At 44.4% G+C, this 19,866-nt stretch overlaps 1 protein-coding gene across 3 annotated transcripts in view; it reads left to right on the plus strand.

Moving 5' to 3' along the window:
- Positions 1-19,866, plus strand: part of LOC117369007 (nectin-2-like) — a 162,866-nt gene that overhangs the window by 111,013 nt on the left and 31,987 nt on the right. For all 3 annotated transcript variants that reach the window (XM_033962879.1, XM_033962881.1, XM_033962882.1), the window contains exons 6-8: positions 8,054-8,192; positions 11,210-11,270; positions 18,909-18,995. In XM_033962879.1, the coding sequence (XP_033818770.1) occupies positions 8,054-8,192; positions 11,210-11,270; positions 18,909-18,995 (287 nt within the window). The remainder of the gene's footprint in view (positions 1-8,053; positions 8,193-11,209; positions 11,271-18,908; positions 18,996-19,866) is intronic.

Genomic DNA, 19,866 nt, shown 5'->3' on the forward strand with positions numbered 1-19,866 from the left:
CCAGACTCTACCCCATTCCAGATAGTGAAAGATTAGAGAAACTGGGCCTTTTCTCCCTCTAACAGAGGAGATTGAGAGGGGACATAATCGAAACATTCAAGATACTGAAGGGAATAAACTTAGTGGATAGGGACAGGTTATTTACATCGATGAACATTTTGAAAGAAATGAACTTCTGATAACCAGCCAAAACGGTATCTGCAAGGGGAGATCGTGCCTAACGAACTTATTGCACTTCTTCGAAGGAATTAACAAACGGATGGACAAAGGAGACCCCATAGACATCATAAATCTAGATTTCCAAAAAGCCTTTGACAAGGTGCCCCATGAACACCTACTCCGGAAACTGAAGAACCATGGGGTGAAAGGAGACGTACATAGATGGATCAGAAACTGGTTGGTGGGTAGGAATGAAGGGCCACTACTCGGACTGGAGGAGGGTCATGAGTGGGGTCTCGCAGGGCTCGGTGTTCGGGCCGCTGCTATTTAATATATTCATAAATGATCTAGAAACAGGGACGAAGTGTGAGATAATAAAATTTGCAGATGACACCAAACTATTTAGTGGAGCTCGGACTAAAGAGGACTGCGAAGAATTGCAAAGGGACTTGAATAAACTAGGGGAATGGGCGATGAGAGGCGTAGTCAGTAGAAGGAAGAAGGTGTTGATGCCCCTGTACAGGTCATTGGTGAGGCCCCATTTGGAGTATTGTGTTCAGTTTTGGAGACCATATCTGGCGAAAGACGTAAGAAGACTTGAGGCGGTCCAGAGTAGGGCGACGAAAATGATAGGAGGCTTGCGCCAGAAGACGTATGAGGAGAGACTGGAAGCCCTGAATATGTATACCCTAGAGGAAAGGAGAGACAGGGGAGATATGATTCAGACGTTCAAATACTTGAAGGGTATTAACGTAGAACAAAATCTTTTCCAGAGAAAGGAAAATGGTAAAACCAGAGGACATAATTTGAGGTTGAGGGGTGGTAGATTCAGGGGCAATGTTAGGAAATTCTACTTTACGGAGAGGGTAGTGGATGCCTGGAATGCGCTCCCGAGAGAGGTGGTGGAGAGTAAAACTGTGACTGAGTTCAAAGAAGCGTGGGATGAACACAGAAGATTTAGAATCAGAAAATAATATTAAATATTGAACTAGGCCAGTTACTGGGCAGACTTGCACGATCTGTGTCTGTGTATGGCCGTTTGGTGGAGGATGGGCAGGGGAGGGCTTCAATGGCTGGGAGGGTGTAGATGGGCTGGAGTAAGTCTTAACAGAGATTTTGGCAGTTGGAACCCAAGCACAATACTGGGTAAAGCTTTGGATTCTTGCCCAGAAATAGCTAAGAAGAAAAAATTTAAATTTAAAAAAAAATAAAATTTAAAAAAAAAAAATTTAAATTGAATCAGGTTGGGCAGACTGGATGGACCATTCGGGTCTTTATCTGCCGTCATCTACTATGTTACTATGTTACTATGAGATGGCAGATGAAGTTCAACGTTGAAAAATGTAAAGTATTACATGTGGGAAACAGAAACCCGAGGTACAACTATCCGATGGGAGGGATGTTATTAAATGAGAGTACCCAAGAAAGGGACTTGGGGGTAATGGTGGACATGACAATGAAGCAGACGGCACAGTGCGCAGCGGCCGCTAAGAAGGCAAACAGAATGCTAGGCATAATCAAGAAGGGTATTACAACCAGAACGAAAGAAGTTATCCTGCCATTGTATCGGGCGATGGTGCGTCCGCATCTGGAATACTGCATCCAATATTGGTCACCATACCTTAAGAAGGACATGGCGTTACTCGAGAGGGTTCAGAGGAGAGCGATGCGTCTGATAAAGGGGATGGAAAACCTTTCATATGTTGCAAGATTGGAGAAACTGGGTCTCTTTTCCCTGGAGAAGAGCAGACTTAGAGGGGATATGATAGACATTTACAAGATCATGAAGGGCATAGAGAGTAGAGAGGGACAGATTCTTCAAACTTTCGAATAATAAAAGAACAAGAGGGCATTCAGAAAAGTTGAAAGGGGACAGATTCAAAACGAATGCTAGGAAGTTCTTCTTAACCCAACGTGTGGTGGACACCAGGAATGCGCTTCCAGAGAGCGTAATAGGGCAGAATACGGTACTGGGGTTCAAGAAAGGATTGGACAATTTCCTGCTGGAAAAGGGGATAGAGGGGTATAGATAGAGAATTACTGCACAGGTCCTGGACCAGTTGGGCCGCTGCGTGAGCGGACTGCTGGGCATGATGGATGTCAGGTCTGACCCAGCAGAGGCATTGCTTATGTTCTTATGTTCCAAGGTAGTGAGAATGAGAGGTCACTCTCTAAAATTGAAAGGGGATAGATTCCGTACGAATGTAAGGAAGTTCTTCTTCACCTAGAAAGTGGTAGAGAACTGGAACGCTCTTCCGGAGTCTGTTATAGGGGAAAACACCCTCCAGGGATTCAAGACAAATTTAGACAAGTTCCTGCTGAACCAGAACGTACTCAGGTAGGGCAGGTCTCAGGGCGCTGGTCTTTGGCCTGAGGGCTGCCGCGTGAGTGGACTGCTGGACAAGATGGACCACTGGTCTGACCCAGCAGACGCAGTTCTTATGTTACCTTTAAATTGCTTGCAGTGTTTTAGCTGTTGCATGCAGACATACTGTGCTGGTGAAAGGTGGCTCGACCCTGAGAGATCCTCAGAACCGTAAGATGGAAGCTCTACTTAAATGCAGTTTTGATGTGACTGCCCTGGTTGTCCAGGTGGTGAATTGTGTTGGTCTGGTGACCCGGGCTTGTTTCCAGTGGTCTGCGAGAGATCTTGACTGTGATGTAGCTGACTGGTCCTTCGTGGATCAGGAAGTTCTTAAGCTTGAGCTGGGAGCTTCTTTTCTGTCTGATGCCATGTATGATCTGTTGAGTGCCTCAGTCAAATCCATGGCTCTAGGTGTGACGGCCCACCCCCTGTGGCTCGGGGGTGGTCGGCAGATGCGGCGTCTAAGACTAAGCTCAGTAAGTTTCAGTAAGCAAGGGCTTCAATGGCTGGGAGGAATACTTATGGAGGTCTGGTGCAGTTTCCCCTGTAATCACACACAAGAAAAAATAGCGCTAGCACACCTACGAGCAGTCTAAGACTGAACGTGGAGAAAAAAGAGAAGCTTTTCCCTGAAGAAAAAGCAAAAGCTTTTCTCACAGCTCTCTAGTGCCACCTAGTGGATAACGTCGGGGTCACCACTGAAGAGACTGGTTGCTAAGCCTCTTCATAAGAAGAAGTAACCACACCAATGCCTTGTTATCTTTTTTATTGGTCAGACCAGTCGAATGATAAAAACAAGAATAACTGAACATCTGAGTAATATAAGAAAAGAAAGAATTACTGCCCCATTGGTAGCCCATTGGCTACAAAAGTCGCACTCTCTGGAGGACCTAAAATATACGGTCTTGATACATTTAGACTTTCAAGAAGGGGATATCACAAAGAGCTTGCTGCAGAAAGAACAACGTCTCATCTTCAATAAAAATACTGTGCATCCATATGGTCTTAATTCAGAAATAGAATGGCTAAATTTGTAAAAAAATTTTTGATAAGATCGATACGTCACATCCGGTTAGAATTCAGTGACTATAGGGGGAGGGACTAAAAACAATACGGAGGATATATAAGGCAAGCAAAAAGTAGACCCTCAGCGTGCTCTTTTCGAAGGTTACCCAGCAGAAGTAAGCCGAATAGGTACGTTTAAAAATGTGTGAATTTAAAAGTTAAGTCCAAGAGACAAGTAATGAGAGTTCCAAATTAATATATAAAGATTTAGTACCGCTTAGATTTATAAGTTTTAAGTAGGTTTTAATTAAATTTGTGTTTTTAACAGGGACCCCTCCTGACGAAGGACCCGAAACTCGAGTCGGGGGGCCGGGCTTAAATTCAATTTTAGCAAGCACGGATGATGATAGCAAGCACTATTAGCACAAGCACTTTAAGAATTAAGCACTTTAATCTCACCGCAGCTGGAAATTAAGGAGAATGAGGCCAAGCCTATTGAAGTAGTCATCAAGATAAGTGTATTTTGATTATTTACAAGTATACACAATAAGACTCATTGAGATATATAAATGAAGGAGGCTGGCAAAGGGACAAGAGAAGTGTTATGATGGTCCCAAAGTACCCCAGTTCGGTGAGATCACGGAATTCACGGGTATTGGTCTGAACACCTCACTATTAATATTATAATTATATTTATTTGTATTTATTTTTAAGAGCTGTGATAATAATAAGTAGTAAGGCAGTGGCTGTTGCCAGAAGGATGCTAGGCTGTATAGAGAGAGGTGTGATGAGTAGAAGAAAGAAGGTGTTGATGCCCCTGTACAGGTTAATGGTGAGGCCCCACTTGGAGTATTGTGTTCAATTTTGGAGACCTTATCTGGTGAAGGACATTAAAAGATTTGAAGCGGTCCAGAGGAAAGCAACGAAAATGGTAGGAGGTTTGTGCCAGAAGACGTATAAAGAGAGACTGGAAGCCCTAAATATATATACCCTAGAGGAAAAAAGGGACAGGGGAGATATGATTCAGATGTTCAAATACTTGAAAGGTATTAACGTAAAACAAAATCTATTCCAGAGAAAGGAAAATGGTAAAACCAGAGGGCATAATTTGAGGTTGAGGGGTGGTAGATTCAAGAGTAATGTTAGGAAATTTTTCTTTACAGAGAGGGTAGTTGATGCAATGAATGCGTTCCCGAGGGAGGTGGTGGAGAAGAAAACGGTGACAAGAGTTCAAACGAGCGTGGGATGAACACAGAGGATCTCTAATCAGAAAATAATGGGTATATATTGAAAGAACTAAGGCCAGTACTGGGCAGGCTTGCACGGCCTGTGTCCCGTATATGGACATTCAGTTGAGGACAGGCTGGGGAGGGTTTCGATGGCTGGGATATTTAAGATGGGCTGGAGCGAGCTTTGATGGAGACTCCAGTAGATGGAACCTAAGCACACTACTGGGCAGGGCTCTGGGTTACTGGCCCAGAAATATCTAACAAAAAGGACCATTTAAACTAAATTAATTTATGGGGCATGAAAGGTTGGGCAGACTAGATGGACCGTCATTTACTATGCTACTATGTTACAGTATTTTCTCTGTTTGTTGTTCCTCCTGTGGGGAATGTTGTTGCTGTTATAATTCACATTTATTAGTTTCTTAGTTCTGCTTGGCTATTTGGCAGACTGAGTGCACTTGGGACTGCACAGCCCACTAGTACTATACTTCTCCCTCCGTATTCGCGGGGGATGCGGGCAGAACATAGCCATGAATACCGAAAAACCGCGAATAACTTTTTGCATGTTATTCACGGGTTTTCGGTAAAATAGACCTGAAAAAAATAATAAACTGTGAATAACCTGATCTGCGATTTGCTCCGTACAATGCCGGGAGCAGCGATTTCCTCCATGAGTCACCGGGGGGGGCCCAGTGCCCAAACTAGGCTCTGTCTTTCCACTGTGAGCTCCTAATGCTCAAACCACGTCTCTGCTCCCGTTCTCCTCTCAGCCCCGGCGAGACTCGCCAGATTCCATTGGCGGGGGGACACTCTCCACTGCAGCTGGTACACTCGTGGCAAAAATGCCACAGAAAGAATCCTGTTTTACTCAATCGAAAATCTCGGAGAGAGAAAGAACCAGAGGGCCTTGAGCATCCGCAGATGCTCAAGGCCTAGCCCAGGCAAGAGTTAGGATCTTCGGGCACCAGCACGTCCTGTGCGTTGGTGCTGGTGCCAGATTGGGGTAAGGGATTGTGTTTGGGCGTGCCGGGGGGGGCAACACTAGCGAGGGGGATGCTGGATCAAGGGGGGGCTCGCAAATCGAGTCAATGCTCGGTTTGCAAGGCATGATTTGCGGGAATGGTTTGCTCGTCTTGCAAAACACTCGCAAACCGAGGTTTGACTGTATGTCCAATTTGAGAATGAGTTTCACCCTTCTCATCTTTAATGGCCACAATCTTTCCTTTTTTTGGCCTTAAGATAATTAGCCAATAATCTTCCTGCTTTATTCAAGTTTCCATAATACAGAGCTTGTTGAGAAAACAAATCTTTCCTAGCCAATTGTGAGGAAATCTCATTGTATTTATATTTAGCTTTCAAGAGGGCCTGCAAAGTAATTTGTTCCCAATTCGAGGCCAATTGTGACTATAAATTCTTAATATTTTGTTCCAAATTAGTAAATTCCTTTTTTAACAATCTCCTAATATATGCCGAATACGCTATCACGGTTTAGTAAAAAGGGAGGGGGTATATTCTATCTATTTTTGTATACAGTAGTTGTTACTGAGGTGACATTGCATAGCGTCATCTGCCTTGACCTCTTTGAATAAAACCCAGAATATAAATGATAATTAACATTTTCTCTGTGTATAATGTGCTTTGTGTTTTTAAAAAATTTTATTGTTGGTAGATCATTTTGACTTGGTCATTTTAAAAGTAGCTCACAAGCCCAAAAAGTGTGGGCACCCCTGCTTTAAGCTATTGGGACTGGATTTTTGCTTTGTTAAAAGTATGCACGATTGACAATTTCTAGGTTTATCAGAAAAAATATAAAAGTTACCATACTTGGTTTGACCAAAATTCTATGTATCCATGTATATTTTTTCTAACAGTGGCCAGTGTAGATCACAAGTACCTTGTAGAGTCCCAAAAAGAACAAGATTCCATACTACTTAACTTCAGGGATTAGCAGTGGCTTTCTCCAGGTTTGCTTTAATTATGGTTTATAGATTTTACCTCCTATAACTTGTCTGAACCCTTTTTCTTTTTAAACTCAGCTACATTAACTACTTTTATTATTACTACAGTACTTATGTTTTCTATAGTACTGCTAGACATACACAGTGCTGTACATTAAACATGTAAAATACAATTTCTACACAATAAATATTATGCTCTAATTAAATCAGATAAACAGGACAAATAGAGTTTCTCACAGAGAGAATGATTAAACAAATATGAGTAATTTACAAGTGAGTGGGAGTTAAAAGCAGCTTCGATAAAGTAGGCTTTTAGCCTATATTAGAATATTGCCAGAGACAGAACTTGACCTACTGACTTGGGTAGTGTGTTCCAGGCATACAGTGTAGCAAGATAGAAGGGACGGAGTCTGAAGCTGGTAGTAGAGGAGAAGAGTACAGATAAGAGAGACTTACCCAATAAATGGAGTTGTAAGGGAGGAGTATGAGAAGAGACCCTGAGGAGCTGCAGAATGAATCTGCTTGTAAGTCAATAAGTGGAGTTTGAACTGTATATGGAACTGGATAAGGAGCCAATGAAGTGATTTGAGGAGAGGGGTAATATGAGTATATAAGCACCTGCTATGGAGCCCCTAAATGGATCAGGGTGGACCTGCAAGTCACTCTGGAAATGCTAGGAGGAATATGCAGATGGGCTGCAAGACCACCTCGGCACCTGAAAGTAACTTTTACCACTTTACTCCTCCTTGAAGAAATGAAACCCTTCAGCATAATCCTTAATTAGCCAATATGGGCCAGGATCTAATTGAGATCCAATAGAAGAAGTCCTTGCTTAGGAAACCCTTATTTTCTTTTCAGGGTTTCAAAAGAATTAAATTTTACCATTTCTTCCATAAAACCTTGTATGGAGCAGCATTTTCAAACCTAAAACCAGTGGATCTGAATCCTAAAAGGTACTGATACTATTTTAGTAGTTAGATGAAGGACACATAGAAAGGGAGTTCCATGGGGAAATTTTTATGGACAAATCACTGCTGGGCAGATTAGATGGACCATTTTGGTTTTTGTGTGCCTTCATTTGCTAAGTTATGCAGATAAGGAGCAGACCATACAAACCAGATGATGCAAATATCAGTGATTTATTGAAAAATAATCAAATTACTCTATTTGCATCACCTGGTATGCATGGTCTGCTCTTTATCTGCATGGGTTTTGCGCTCACAGATCAATGCTTCTCATTGTCAATGTTAATTTGCTAAGTTACATCATGCTTTCCTGTTAATGTTCTAGGTGCATGCAACATATATTTTACACCTGTCCTCTCTTTTGATTTCCAGGATCTCCAGACAATTCAGGAGCTACAGCCACAGGTGGTATCGTCGGTGGAATTATTGCCTCAATTGTAGTTATTACTGCTGTTATCACCGTGGTGCTGATCTGCAAACAGCAGCAGAAAAACCAGACATCATGTGATGAGTATGTTACTTCAGGATGATATATTATTCCTATCCAGGGGGCTGCTATTTATCTGGATGCAAGTTCAGGAGAAGCTCCACAGGATGAAAATTCCTCTCTTATGAAGAAGAGAAGACTTTCCATGTTGGTGGTTGTTAGAATAAATTGGACACAAAACGCTGTGTGCTATAATGAGCAGAATATTCAAATTTATTTAAAAGATGTAAAAGAAAAATAATAACATTCTTTTGTATCCAGCGGAGAAAAGAAGACCCTTTGAAATCTCCTATACCTTTCTCCCAAAGAAAAGCTATGGACTCTTAAACATTTATACTCTCCCTGTCATCATTCTATAGCAATTAGCATACAATGGCCTTGTCAATAATGTAGCCAGGATTCCCAAAAATACAGTACTAAAACATGGCATACACATTATCTTTGCACGCACATCCTGTGCCTAGTACATTTACAAAAACATATATTTTTTAATGTAATTATTCAATTAACTGTATGTATTCCAGATAAAAGTAAAATACAGTGGTACCTTGGTTTACGAGCATAATTCATTTCAGAAGCATGCTCATAATCCAAAGCACTCATATATCAAAGCAAATTTCCCCATAGGTTTTCTATGGTGGCCCAGATGTGGGTACCTGCCTGAATGATGTCCAGGTGCCGCAGCCCCTTCAGCAGAGTCACTTCCTTCCATTGGGGTCCCCGTATAGCTGCCCCCTGCTTCAGGACAATGCATCTCCTCCGTCCTCCACCAGGTTGTACTGGTTCCTCACCGGCATGTCTCCCCTCCCCTCCCCTCTCAGCAGCACAGTCAACGAAGCCCCAACCCCTCTCTTCTACTGCTGGCACCGACAGCGAGGCTTGCAGGAAAGGACAGTCCCGGGCTGGTGGACATGGTGCATCCACTCCTCCTCAGTCCTTTATCACAGCCAGGCAACACGGAGAACAGTAGATTTCCCAGGCAGAGAGGAACAGACACCTTCCCTCTTCGTTGATTTCTAGGGCGTGCTCCTATACAGCCACAGTTCACCAGCACCTTCCCTCTCCGTTGATTTCTAGGGTGTGCTTCTATACAGCCACAGCCGCAGCTCACCGGCCCATGCTCATTGGTTAAAAGTGAGCACACATGGCTGGGGGTGCGACTGGCGGCAGAAGGGGAGGGAGTTGAGAGAAAGATTGCATGGAACGTAGGCACATGCGCGCGAGAAGAACACCTGACAATTGCCAAAGGGAGCATCCTGGGAGCGTCAGGAGTAGGGGAGACTGCTTCCGTTATCGGGACGGCGGACGGCTTAATTCACTCATGTATCGGGACGGCGCTCGGTTTGCGAGGTAATATTTGTGGGAGTGTTTTGCTGGTCTCGCAAACTACGTTACTCGCAAACCGAGGTTTGATTGTATAATGTAAAGTTTGGCAAAATCACTTACACATTAAACCCAGTAGGTGACAGTATTTTACTTTTTTCTCCTTATAACCTTTGAATAACTTTTATACCTGTTGACCTATGGGAACATCATTTCTGTACAGGCCTGTTTCCTGCTTTTTGTAGGAAATCTCTCTCGTCTTTTGCATGCATCCTTTTTCATTTGCAACTGTAAATGAACAATGGATTCTCATGATTTCATCTTTCCAGTACCAATCACAAAAACAACCTTTTAAAATTTCTTTACACAAGCTTGAGTGTAGATTTAGGAGTCCTTTTACTAAAGCACACTAGCCAATTTAGCACGCGCTAAATGCTAACTCAGTGGTTCTTAACCTTGTTGGAGGTACTGAACCCCACCAGTTTCATATGCGTGTTCACCGAACCCTTCTTTATTCCCTTAGTTTTGCCGGAGCTAGACTAGAATTACTCAACTTGGCATTGCAAATCATGCAATTAGGACGCTGACTCCCATCACGTTCCGTTATACATATGAATCCATATTGTACATATTCGTCCGACCACTTTCGTATTTTGCTCGACATAGTTAATAAGGGATTAAAATATTAAGATAGATATCACACGACGTACCATCACAACAGTTACAATTCGACTACTGTGCGCATCAAATCCCCTGCAGCACAGATAGGCCAAGCGATATTGCGTGATCACCTGCAGCCAATTATGGACAAGCGGGGCGTATCATCACGAATCATAAGCGCTTCGGTCACGTTCAATCTTCTATCAGTTAAATCACAAATTTTGATCAGGAATTGTTTGATGTATATAAGGCGTTAGTTACAGATTGATAGATCAAGAAACCGAGTACACGATCAGTCTTGATCAAAATCACTGAATAACTGATAGATGATTGAACGTGACCGAAGCGCTATATGAGTCGGAGGTGTGTTTTGACCTCCGCCGAACCCGTGAGACTGACTCACCGAACCCCTGGGGTTCGGTCGAACCCAGGTTAAGAACCACTGTGCTAACTTGTCCATAGAATATAATGGACGCATTAGCGTTTAGCGCACACATAAACGGCTAGCGCACCTTAATAAAAGGACCACTTAAAGTATATTAAAAATATTAATCTTTAATTACGTTTCATGCACTTTTCTCTAAATTCTCATTTGAATCCCCCAAATTTCAATCTACGTTATGTTCACTTGGTTTTGATTTATTCATGAAGCCTAGTATTATTTTAATCCAGCAACTCAGCTTTCATATCACCTGTCACACCTGAAAATCCCACAATTTCTCAATATTTTGTTCTGCAAACAGAGAAAAACCAGACAGCACGTGATGAGTATGTTACTTCAGAAGGATATCTTATTCCCTGATCTTTACTACAGCAAACCTGATTGTATCTCCTACATTCTTTTGGGGAATATTCAGAACCAATATAAATCTCTACTGGGGTTCCTCATTGCTGAGACACTAAAGCAAGTTAAGGCTGAATTTAATGCAAAAATTCATTCCCAGAGGGAATTTATGCTTCCAACAACTCCAGCAAAAAAAACATTCCATAGAGTTTTTTCCTACATGTGCCCCAATATTTTACCTATTAATATTTTTGTTTGTTTTCTATTTTTTTAGTTTGGAAGGTCCCCCGGCTTACAGACCTCCGCCACCAGAGTTGAAGCTGCAGTCCACAGAGGTTTGTCTCTTTCTCTATTGTCTTTGCCTTTAAACATTTGAAAATTACAATATCCACTATGCATCTGTATCTGGACATCTCTCTCTCTTTGCTGTTTTCTTTCCATGTGTCTTTTTGAATATTTCTTTCTAGATTTTGTGCTCTATTTGTCTCTGTTATTGTAATCTGAGGTTTATATATGGCCTTTCTGGTCCATCAGAGAACTACCCAATGTGGTCTGCACCAATACAATACAACGTAATTAGTATGAGTAGCGATGTGCATTCATGACCACGGAGGGAATGGAAGGAGAGATGTGGCATGGTGCTGGAGAGAGGTGATAGAAGGAGGAATGTTGGGCATGAGCATGGTAGGCAGGGATGAAAGATGCTGCACATGATCCACTGGATGAGAGGGGGAGAAATATTGGATGTAGCAGTAAAGGGAGGAAATGAGAAAAAGAGAGATGATGGATAGTGAGAGAGAGAGGGAGACATGTTGCATATGGAGGTGGAGGAGAGAGGATGCTGTGCAGGAGTGGAGAGGGGAAAAAGAGGGAGAATGATCCAGGATAGAAGCGAGTGAGGATGCTGTACAATGGGAGGAAAGGAAGAGAGAAATGCTGGACCATGTTAGGAGGAACCAATGGACAGCAACCACTTGAAGAATTTGCAGAAAAAAGAGAAACTGGGAAAAACTTGGTGGAAAAATAAATCTCCAGACAATAAAGGTTAAAAAAAAGGAATTTATTGACTGAAATATGTTAGCTTTGGGAAGTGTATATAGCAGATGTCTTTGTATTGTGTTCATAAGAAAAATAAATGCATTTCTGGTTTTATTTCTCCAGTACTGAAGTACTTGCTGACCCTTGCTGTGGCTGGTGGGAATCCCCAAGCACTGCCAACTGATAACTTCCTACAAAGGTGACCAGAACTTCCCTCCACCAAGTGTAGCAGTCGATGGCAGCATCCCTGAGCCACTGGGGTACCAGCTTCTGTGATTCAGGGATGTTACTGCTGCCTACCATGCTTGGCAAAAGGGACCCCCAACCACCTTCAGAAGAAATGCTCAGCTCACATAGCTTGAGGATCCTCATCAGCTGGAGTATTTATATTTTGTATTTATATTAGAGACTCTGGCAAAGACCCATTTATAAAGTATGTATTCTTCCCAATTAATATTTCCAAATTAATAAAGTGTCTTTGCTTATTTGTAAATGGGTCTCTACTAGAGCCTTTAATTCAGTAGCATAATTACATGAAATAACTACTTCTGAAGTTTATGGGGACGGGTTTGATTTCTATCCCTGCGTGACTCTCTAGGTCCAAGTAAAGGTAAAGGAGATGGGACTTGATATATTGCTTTTTCTGTATGGTTTGCACCAGTGTTTCTCAACTTTTTGAAGCCAAGTACCCCCTAAGCCTAACAAATACCAACCGAGTACCCCCGCCCAAGCTCCGCCCCTGACTCCTCTCCCATAATAATAGTACTAATTGTAATGCAATTTCTTCCATCCATTTTTCATATACACACAGAATATAATCTTATTAATACATAATGGTAAACATAAAATTAAAAAAACACAAACACACTGTACGAAGAAAAAATGTTAATTACCATTTATATTCGAGGGTTTTTCCAAAGAGTTCAAGGCAGATGACTTTAAAATATGCAATGTCACCTCAGTAACAACTATAGAAGAAAAAAAAATCATTTTTCCTAACTTTGTTGGCTGGTGATTTCATGAGTCTCTGGTTGCACTTTCTTCTGACTGTGCATCCAGTATTTCTTTCTTTCTGCCTCCTGCTGCTTCCTCTCCTCCAGACCTCATTCCATTCCCCAACCAACATCTCTCTCTGTTCCTCCATGAGTTCAACTTTTTCTTCCTCTCTTCTGCCTGACCCCCCACCGATTTCTCTCTGCCTCCCCACCTCACCCCCAAAGCCGACCCTGCCCCGACACACTCCATTCCCCCCTAACTTTTTCTTCCTCTCTCCCTGCCCTCCCCACTGAAGCCATCACCGCCGATTTCTCCCTGCTGCCCCAGCCCCGAAGCCAACCCTGCCACCCTACACGCTCCATTCCCACCCCCACTGCAGTAACAGAGATGGGCAGCACCTGCATGCGGCCAGCCCTCAAGCCTTCCCAATTCTGACTTTAGAAAGAAGGTTTCGGGCCAGCCAGGCAGCAATTGGCTGGCCAAGAACTACGTCTTCGACATCAGAATTGACGTTGGGGCAAGGCTTGTGGGCTGGCTGCGTGTAGTTGCTGCCTGGCCCATTCCTGTTGCTGCGGCATTGGGGGGGGGGGGGTTGAGAGTGCCAGGTAGCAGGGTTGGCTTTGGGGGTGGGGCAGAGAGGAATTGGCGGTTGTAGTGAATTCAACCGGGGGGGGGGGTGCAGGCAGGGAGAGATCCTAGGAGGTGGCAAGCTCACGTACCCCCAAATGGTGGCCCACTACCCCCCTGAGGTACATGTACTACAGGTTGAGAAACACTGGTTTACACAATCAAATCAGTTTACATATTTTTAGATAGGTCCTTATTTGTACTTTGGGCAATGAAGTGTTAAGTGCCTACCTTGGGCATTGAAGTGTTAAGTGACTTGCCCAGAGTCACAAGGAGCTGCAGTGGGAATTGAACTCACAACCTTAGGTGCTGAGGCAATCGAATTTACAACTTCAGGTGCTCTAACCTGTAGGACACTCCTTCACATGTCTCTTTCCTCTCACTTCCCTTTCTCTGGGAGGGGTCTCTTGAGGTCCCGGTGCCTTTCAGAGTAGGCAAGAGGTTTCTGGATGCTGGTTCTAGAACACTTTGAAAACTGGATCCCACCCATCTGGCGTTCCACAAGGGTTGAAATAGAAACAATATAACACACACCACTTCAACCAGAAAAGTGCATTTCATTACACAGGCCTCAGAACTGGAGCCTACGCGCAGTTGTGTTATCACAAACTAGAGTGATCAGCGTAGTATCTTTGCTCCTTGCTCCAATCATTGGCCACATATATAACTTAATTATTTCTTATTAATATTTTTAAATTTTTAAGAATTAAAAAATTATTTTTTTTAAATAAATTATCAACGTTTTAAAATTCGCACCAGTGTCTCTGCAATTTCAACCGCATTACTGTTATTTAATCATGTGCACTTCTCCAAAATTTTGAAAAAGTTGACAAACTACTTATCTCAAACAGTGCTCGTTTTTGGATATGCTTTTCAAGCAGTGCTTATCACACACATGCCGACGCGGCCAGCGTTTCGCGGACTTGTTACTTGTCCACTGCTTCAGGGCCAGCACTGCGGTATACAGCTCTATAGATTAGAAAAATTAAATTAGCTTCTTATACAATTAGAACCTGCTCAAACACACACACAGTTACTCACATCACTCAATTCAGCCGTCAAGATTTTCAAACCAGCCTAAAATGGCGACAACGTCTTTTATTTATACAAGCTCAGCAAATGACTTAGCAACGTCAGAGCTTCGTAACATGACTCCTCCCTCCTTGTTCATGCATAGATTCTACAAAAGAAATACACTACTTCCACCTAATAAAAGTGTTGCCACTCCATGTTTTTGTTTAAGCCCCTTGGGCTCAAGGTATCCAACCTGTGGATCCAGCGCTACTCACGTTGGGCCAGGAAGCGTCTAAAATCACCCCCTCGCACCCCCGGTGTCATAACTTCAATAATGACCACCTTTAAAGATGTAAAGTTGTGGCTAAAATGTAAAGTTGTGCCCCTATATTCCGATTTTTTATATTGCTTTTATGTTCAGTGAGGCGAATATTCAATTTTCTCGAGGTCTATCCTACATACAGCCTATCACATGGGCATTGTATTATATAAATTATCCCCGATGTTTTACAATTAGAATCATGTTTCAGACTATAATACTTCCCATCCCTAGGATTACAAAATGTCACAGTACACAACATAACTTCACACATTTGGCATGACCCACATTTCTGATGTCCCAGATGAACTGAATCCCCTATAGGTTTAGAAATGGGCAAAATTGAGGGGCACAGAATCTCTTTAAGATTGCGGTTCCTGCGATATGCTATCCTTAGCTGGTAATCCTTAAATGTCCCCGATATTTTTAGGATATCCCAATGTTTCCTAAGGGATCTAACTATTTGATAACTCTTACTCGAGTATGTAACCACACATTGTTCCCCCAGTTGTTGATCTACTGAGCGTTTAGGAGCAAACAAGCATCACGCTGACTGTAAAGTGCTCTTTTATAGGCCACTGAAACTATTTTGGGGGGGATACCCCGTTTGAAGAAATTTACATTTCAAATCATTAGCCTGTATCTTAAAATCAGTAATGGAGGAACATATTCTCCTGATTCTTAAAAATTGAGAATATGGTAGACTTCATTTAAGAGAAATAGGGTGAGCACTCGAAAAATGGAGGACCCTCATCGACGCTGCTTACAGTGTCTGGGACCGGATCACTTCCCGAAATCGTGCCGGCCTTGCTCCACTTTGATGGCGAGAGCGTTTAAGCGCCGCTGTCTGCTGTGGGAGTCCATGTTCAAGATGGAAGCTTCGTTGGATCCTTCAGCTTCGACATCGACATCGACTGGTGCTTCGACTCCGTCGACGAAGCCCGCTGCCTCCCCAGCTGCTTCGGGCCTCCTGAAACCAGCATCGTTCACGCCGGTTTCGGCCTCGACTTCGGCGCCGGTGCCTTCCTCCGTCTCGTCGGAGCAGGTATCGACACCTACAGTTCCACCGGTGGTGCTTAAAGTGCCGAAGGCTGGCAAGCAGAAGCACGCGATACCGAAAGAGCGCAGAGACCGTGCGGAAGGGCCCCCTTTTGGTGCGGATCCCTCCATATCGGCTTCGTTGAAGTCCCTTCTGGAGGCTCAGTTTGTGGAACTCATGCACACCATGGGACCCCGGCTGATTGCCTCGATCCAGGGTGACCTCCCGGTTCCGGTTCCGAGGGGTGGACCACCCCCTCCTCCTCCGCCGCGTCGCACGACCTCGTTGCTCGGCGAGGAGGAGCGGCGAGCGGTGTCCGGGTCCTCGAGGAGGTCCTCGGTTAGTGCTATGCCTCCTTTGGAACCGATTCCCTCGAAGAGGGCCTCCCTTAGTGACATGCCCCCCTTGGAGCCTATCCCCTCGAGGAAAGCCTCGTTTAGCGATTTGCCTCCATTGGAACCTGTTACCCCGCCCTATGACTCAGTGTGGCGTCCACCTTCGAGGCCTCCCAGTCCTGGGCATAGCAGGAAGCAGGACGAGTTCTTCCGAACCCCCTATCAAGCTTGGGCGGCGTCGGGGGAGGCATCGACTCTTCCGCCTCTGCGATCGACGGCATCGAGTCCGATCGGCTCTTTGGAGGCGTCTGACCAGGTTTCTCACAGACGGGCTCGATCCCCTTCCAGGCATCAAGAGGGGCATCGTTCCAGACACTCTTCGAGCATTCCTCTCGACACTCGACCGTCTCGCCTCAGAAGAAATTGTCTCGGATGGGGTATGCTGCTTCGGCTGGGTCTCCTCCTCTGGGCCCGGAGTTTGAGGACCCCGAGGTTTTCTACTCGCCCTGTTGCTCACAGGCCTCTATGGAGCCCGAAGCCTCGTCTTCTTCTAGTCCTTCTCGTAAACCGGCGACGGCGGACCAACTGTCTTTTTCCTCATTCCTCAGACAGATGGCGGATGACATGGACATTACTCTCGATGCTGGGTCTCAATACTCCAAGGAGTACCTCGATACCATGCACTTGCCTCGTCCTCCGGCCGAGTCCTTGCGCCTTCCTCTGCACAAGCTCCTCGACCAGACCTTCATGAGGTGCTTTGAGTCTCCTTACTCTATCCCTGCGGTCCCTGGAAAATTGGATGCTCGATACCGAACGGTGCATCATAAGGGCTTCGAGGGACCTCAGCTTTCTCATCAGTCCCTCCTGGTCGAATCCTCGCTCAAGCGGTCTCATCCTGGGCAGGTCTATGCTTCAGTACCTCCGGGCCACGAGGGCAGAACCATGGATAAGTTTGGTCGACGCATCTATCAGAATTCGATGATGACGTCCCGAGTCCTGAATTACAATTTCCACTTTGCTGCCTACTTGGAATTTTTTCTGCCTGTGCTTCGGAAATTCACACCATACATCGAGTCCCAGGCTAGGTTTGAGTTTGAGGAAGTGGTTGCTTCGCTGTCCCAGCTTCGTCTTCAGTTGATGCAATCTGCCTATGATGCTTTCGAGCTCTCGGCCCGAGCAGCAGCCTGCTCTGTGGCGATGCGCCGGTTGGCCTGGTTGCGGACCATTGACATGGACCCGAATCTTCAGGACCGCCTGGCAAACGTCCCGTGTGCGGGGGCGGATCTTTTTGACAAATCCATCGAGGCAGTCACGAAGAAATTGTCTGATCATGAAAAGTCCTTCCAGTCCATTCTTAGGCCGAAGCCTAAGCCTCAACAGTCTCGACCCTCTCGTCCACCGTTGATTTATCAGCGGCGTTATCAACCGAGGCAAACTCCGCCTGCGAGGCAACCGGCGAAGCGTCAGCCTCCTCAGAAGGGTCAGCCGAAGTCTCAGTCGCCTGCTGTCCCTAAGGCCACTCAGCCTTTTTGACTGTTTCGTCGAGGGCATAACCAACCTCGTTCTGCCTCCTCCTGTTTTTCCCATCGTAGGACGCCTCCATCATTTTTATCATCGCTGGGAGGCCATAACATCCGACCTCTGGGTCCTTACTATCATCAGGGAAGGATACTCTCTTCATTTCCATCGGGTCCCTCCGGACCACCCTCCAAGAGAGTATCCTTCCAGCTTGACTCAGACCGCCCTTCTTCTTCAGGAAGCTCAGGCTTTGCTCCGGCTTTGGGCCGTAGAGCCGGTCCCTATAGACCAATTGAACCAGGGGTTTTACTCCCGGTACTTCCTTGTTCCGAAGAAGACGGGCGACCTGCGACCCATTTTGGACCTCAGGGTCCTCAACAAATTTATCCTTAAAGGTAGAACATACTGCTAGTTTTAGGTATCATTCTGGACTCTTGTCTTTTAAACCCCAGATAAATCATATTGTAGAAACTGTTCTTTAGACTTCATCAATTATGTAATATAAAATAATTCTTTACTGATCAACACTTCTCCTTTCTTGTTCAGGCATTTATCTTACCTTACCTAGATCACTGCAATAGTCTTTATACTTTATAGAGAATGACACGGGGAAAAAATCTGTCCCCGTCACTGCACCGTCCTCGGCCCACCATCCTCTGCACCGCCCCGTCACCGCCGTTCCCTTCACCGCCCCGTCACCGCCATCTCTTTCACCGCCCCGTCACCGCCACTGCCATCCCATTCACCGCCCCGTCACCGTCCCCGTCTAGCACCCATCTTCTTCCCTCCGCTCCCCCATAGTCTAGCATCTGTCTTCTTCCCTTCCAGCGTCTTCTCCCCACTCTACCTCTTTAATTCGTTGTACGAGATATTCACTGCTATACTCTTCAACTCGCTGTACGTAAAGTTTCTCTTTATTTTTATTGTATTTACAGCTTCTTTTATTGTAAACAGTTTCTTAAATTGTAAACCGCCTAGAAGTCGCAAGATTGTTGGCGGTATATAAAAATAAAGTTATTATTATTATTATTAATTTCTATGTTGCACCTACTTGCTCCCATAATATTTATTTTCCCTCTTATTGCAGGAAGATAAAACTCTAGACACTGGGACAGAGGTCCTTTTGAAGCCAGATCTTTTTGAGCCCAGCAGTGTGGTGGAGAATAGCAACGGGGTAAGTGAGGAGGAAATGGTGGCAGTTGATAACTCTGCAATGTGGAAGTTAGCTCCTTATTAAAACAGCAGTGGGAAACTATCTGTTGTACTCTGTAGTTAAACTGCAAGAAGGAGAGGGGGAATGAAAAGGGAAGGTAATAGGCCCAAAGCAGACAAGTGACATTAACTCACTGCCATAATAACATTTACAAAGTTCCTCTGATTTTCAATTGAAACTTAAGACATAGACAAACAAGAAGAACAAATGGGGAAAGTGTGCAGATCATGGTTTGGTTTTTATATTTTGCCTTTAATAAATATAACAAATGAAACATAAAAATAACATTAACATCGCTCCAATGTGGTGGAACTCCCTTGCGAAGGAATTAAAACTAGAAAAGGACACCAAAAAGTTCAATAAAAGAATAAAGATGATACTCTTCAGTGTTCTCCCCAGAATTTTTTTCCAGTCGGGTGGCACGAAAAAGTAGCCGGTTGGGGCGGGACGAGGAAATTTGGTGGTGCAAATTTGGTGCTATGCAAATTACTCCTCCCTGCTTATGGTGAAGGAGTAGGAGCGGGAAAAAGGGTTGGTGCGCAGCCTGGAATGCTATGAAAATTACACCTCCCTGCTCACAGTGAAGGAGTAGGGCAGGGGTGTCCAACCTTTTGGCTTCCCTGGGCTGCATTGTACGAAAAAAAATTTTCTGGGGCCGCACTAACACTAGCTGATGAGCAAAAAAAAAGGCTGATCAGGTCCCAAATTTGCAATCACTAATATAGAAGATGTAAGTATCTAATAATAAACTTTCATTAAAGGGACACTATGGAGAGGAACCCAAAAAAGCAGTAATGCTTACCGTGACTGAGTGATCCTCCATGTGCACCGC

The sequence above is a fragment of the Geotrypetes seraphini genome, chromosome 11, assembly GCF_902459505.1.
Source record: "Geotrypetes seraphini chromosome 11, aGeoSer1.1, whole genome shotgun sequence".
In the NCBI taxonomy this organism is placed as follows: Eukaryota; Metazoa; Chordata; class Amphibia; order Gymnophiona; family Dermophiidae; genus Geotrypetes; species Geotrypetes seraphini.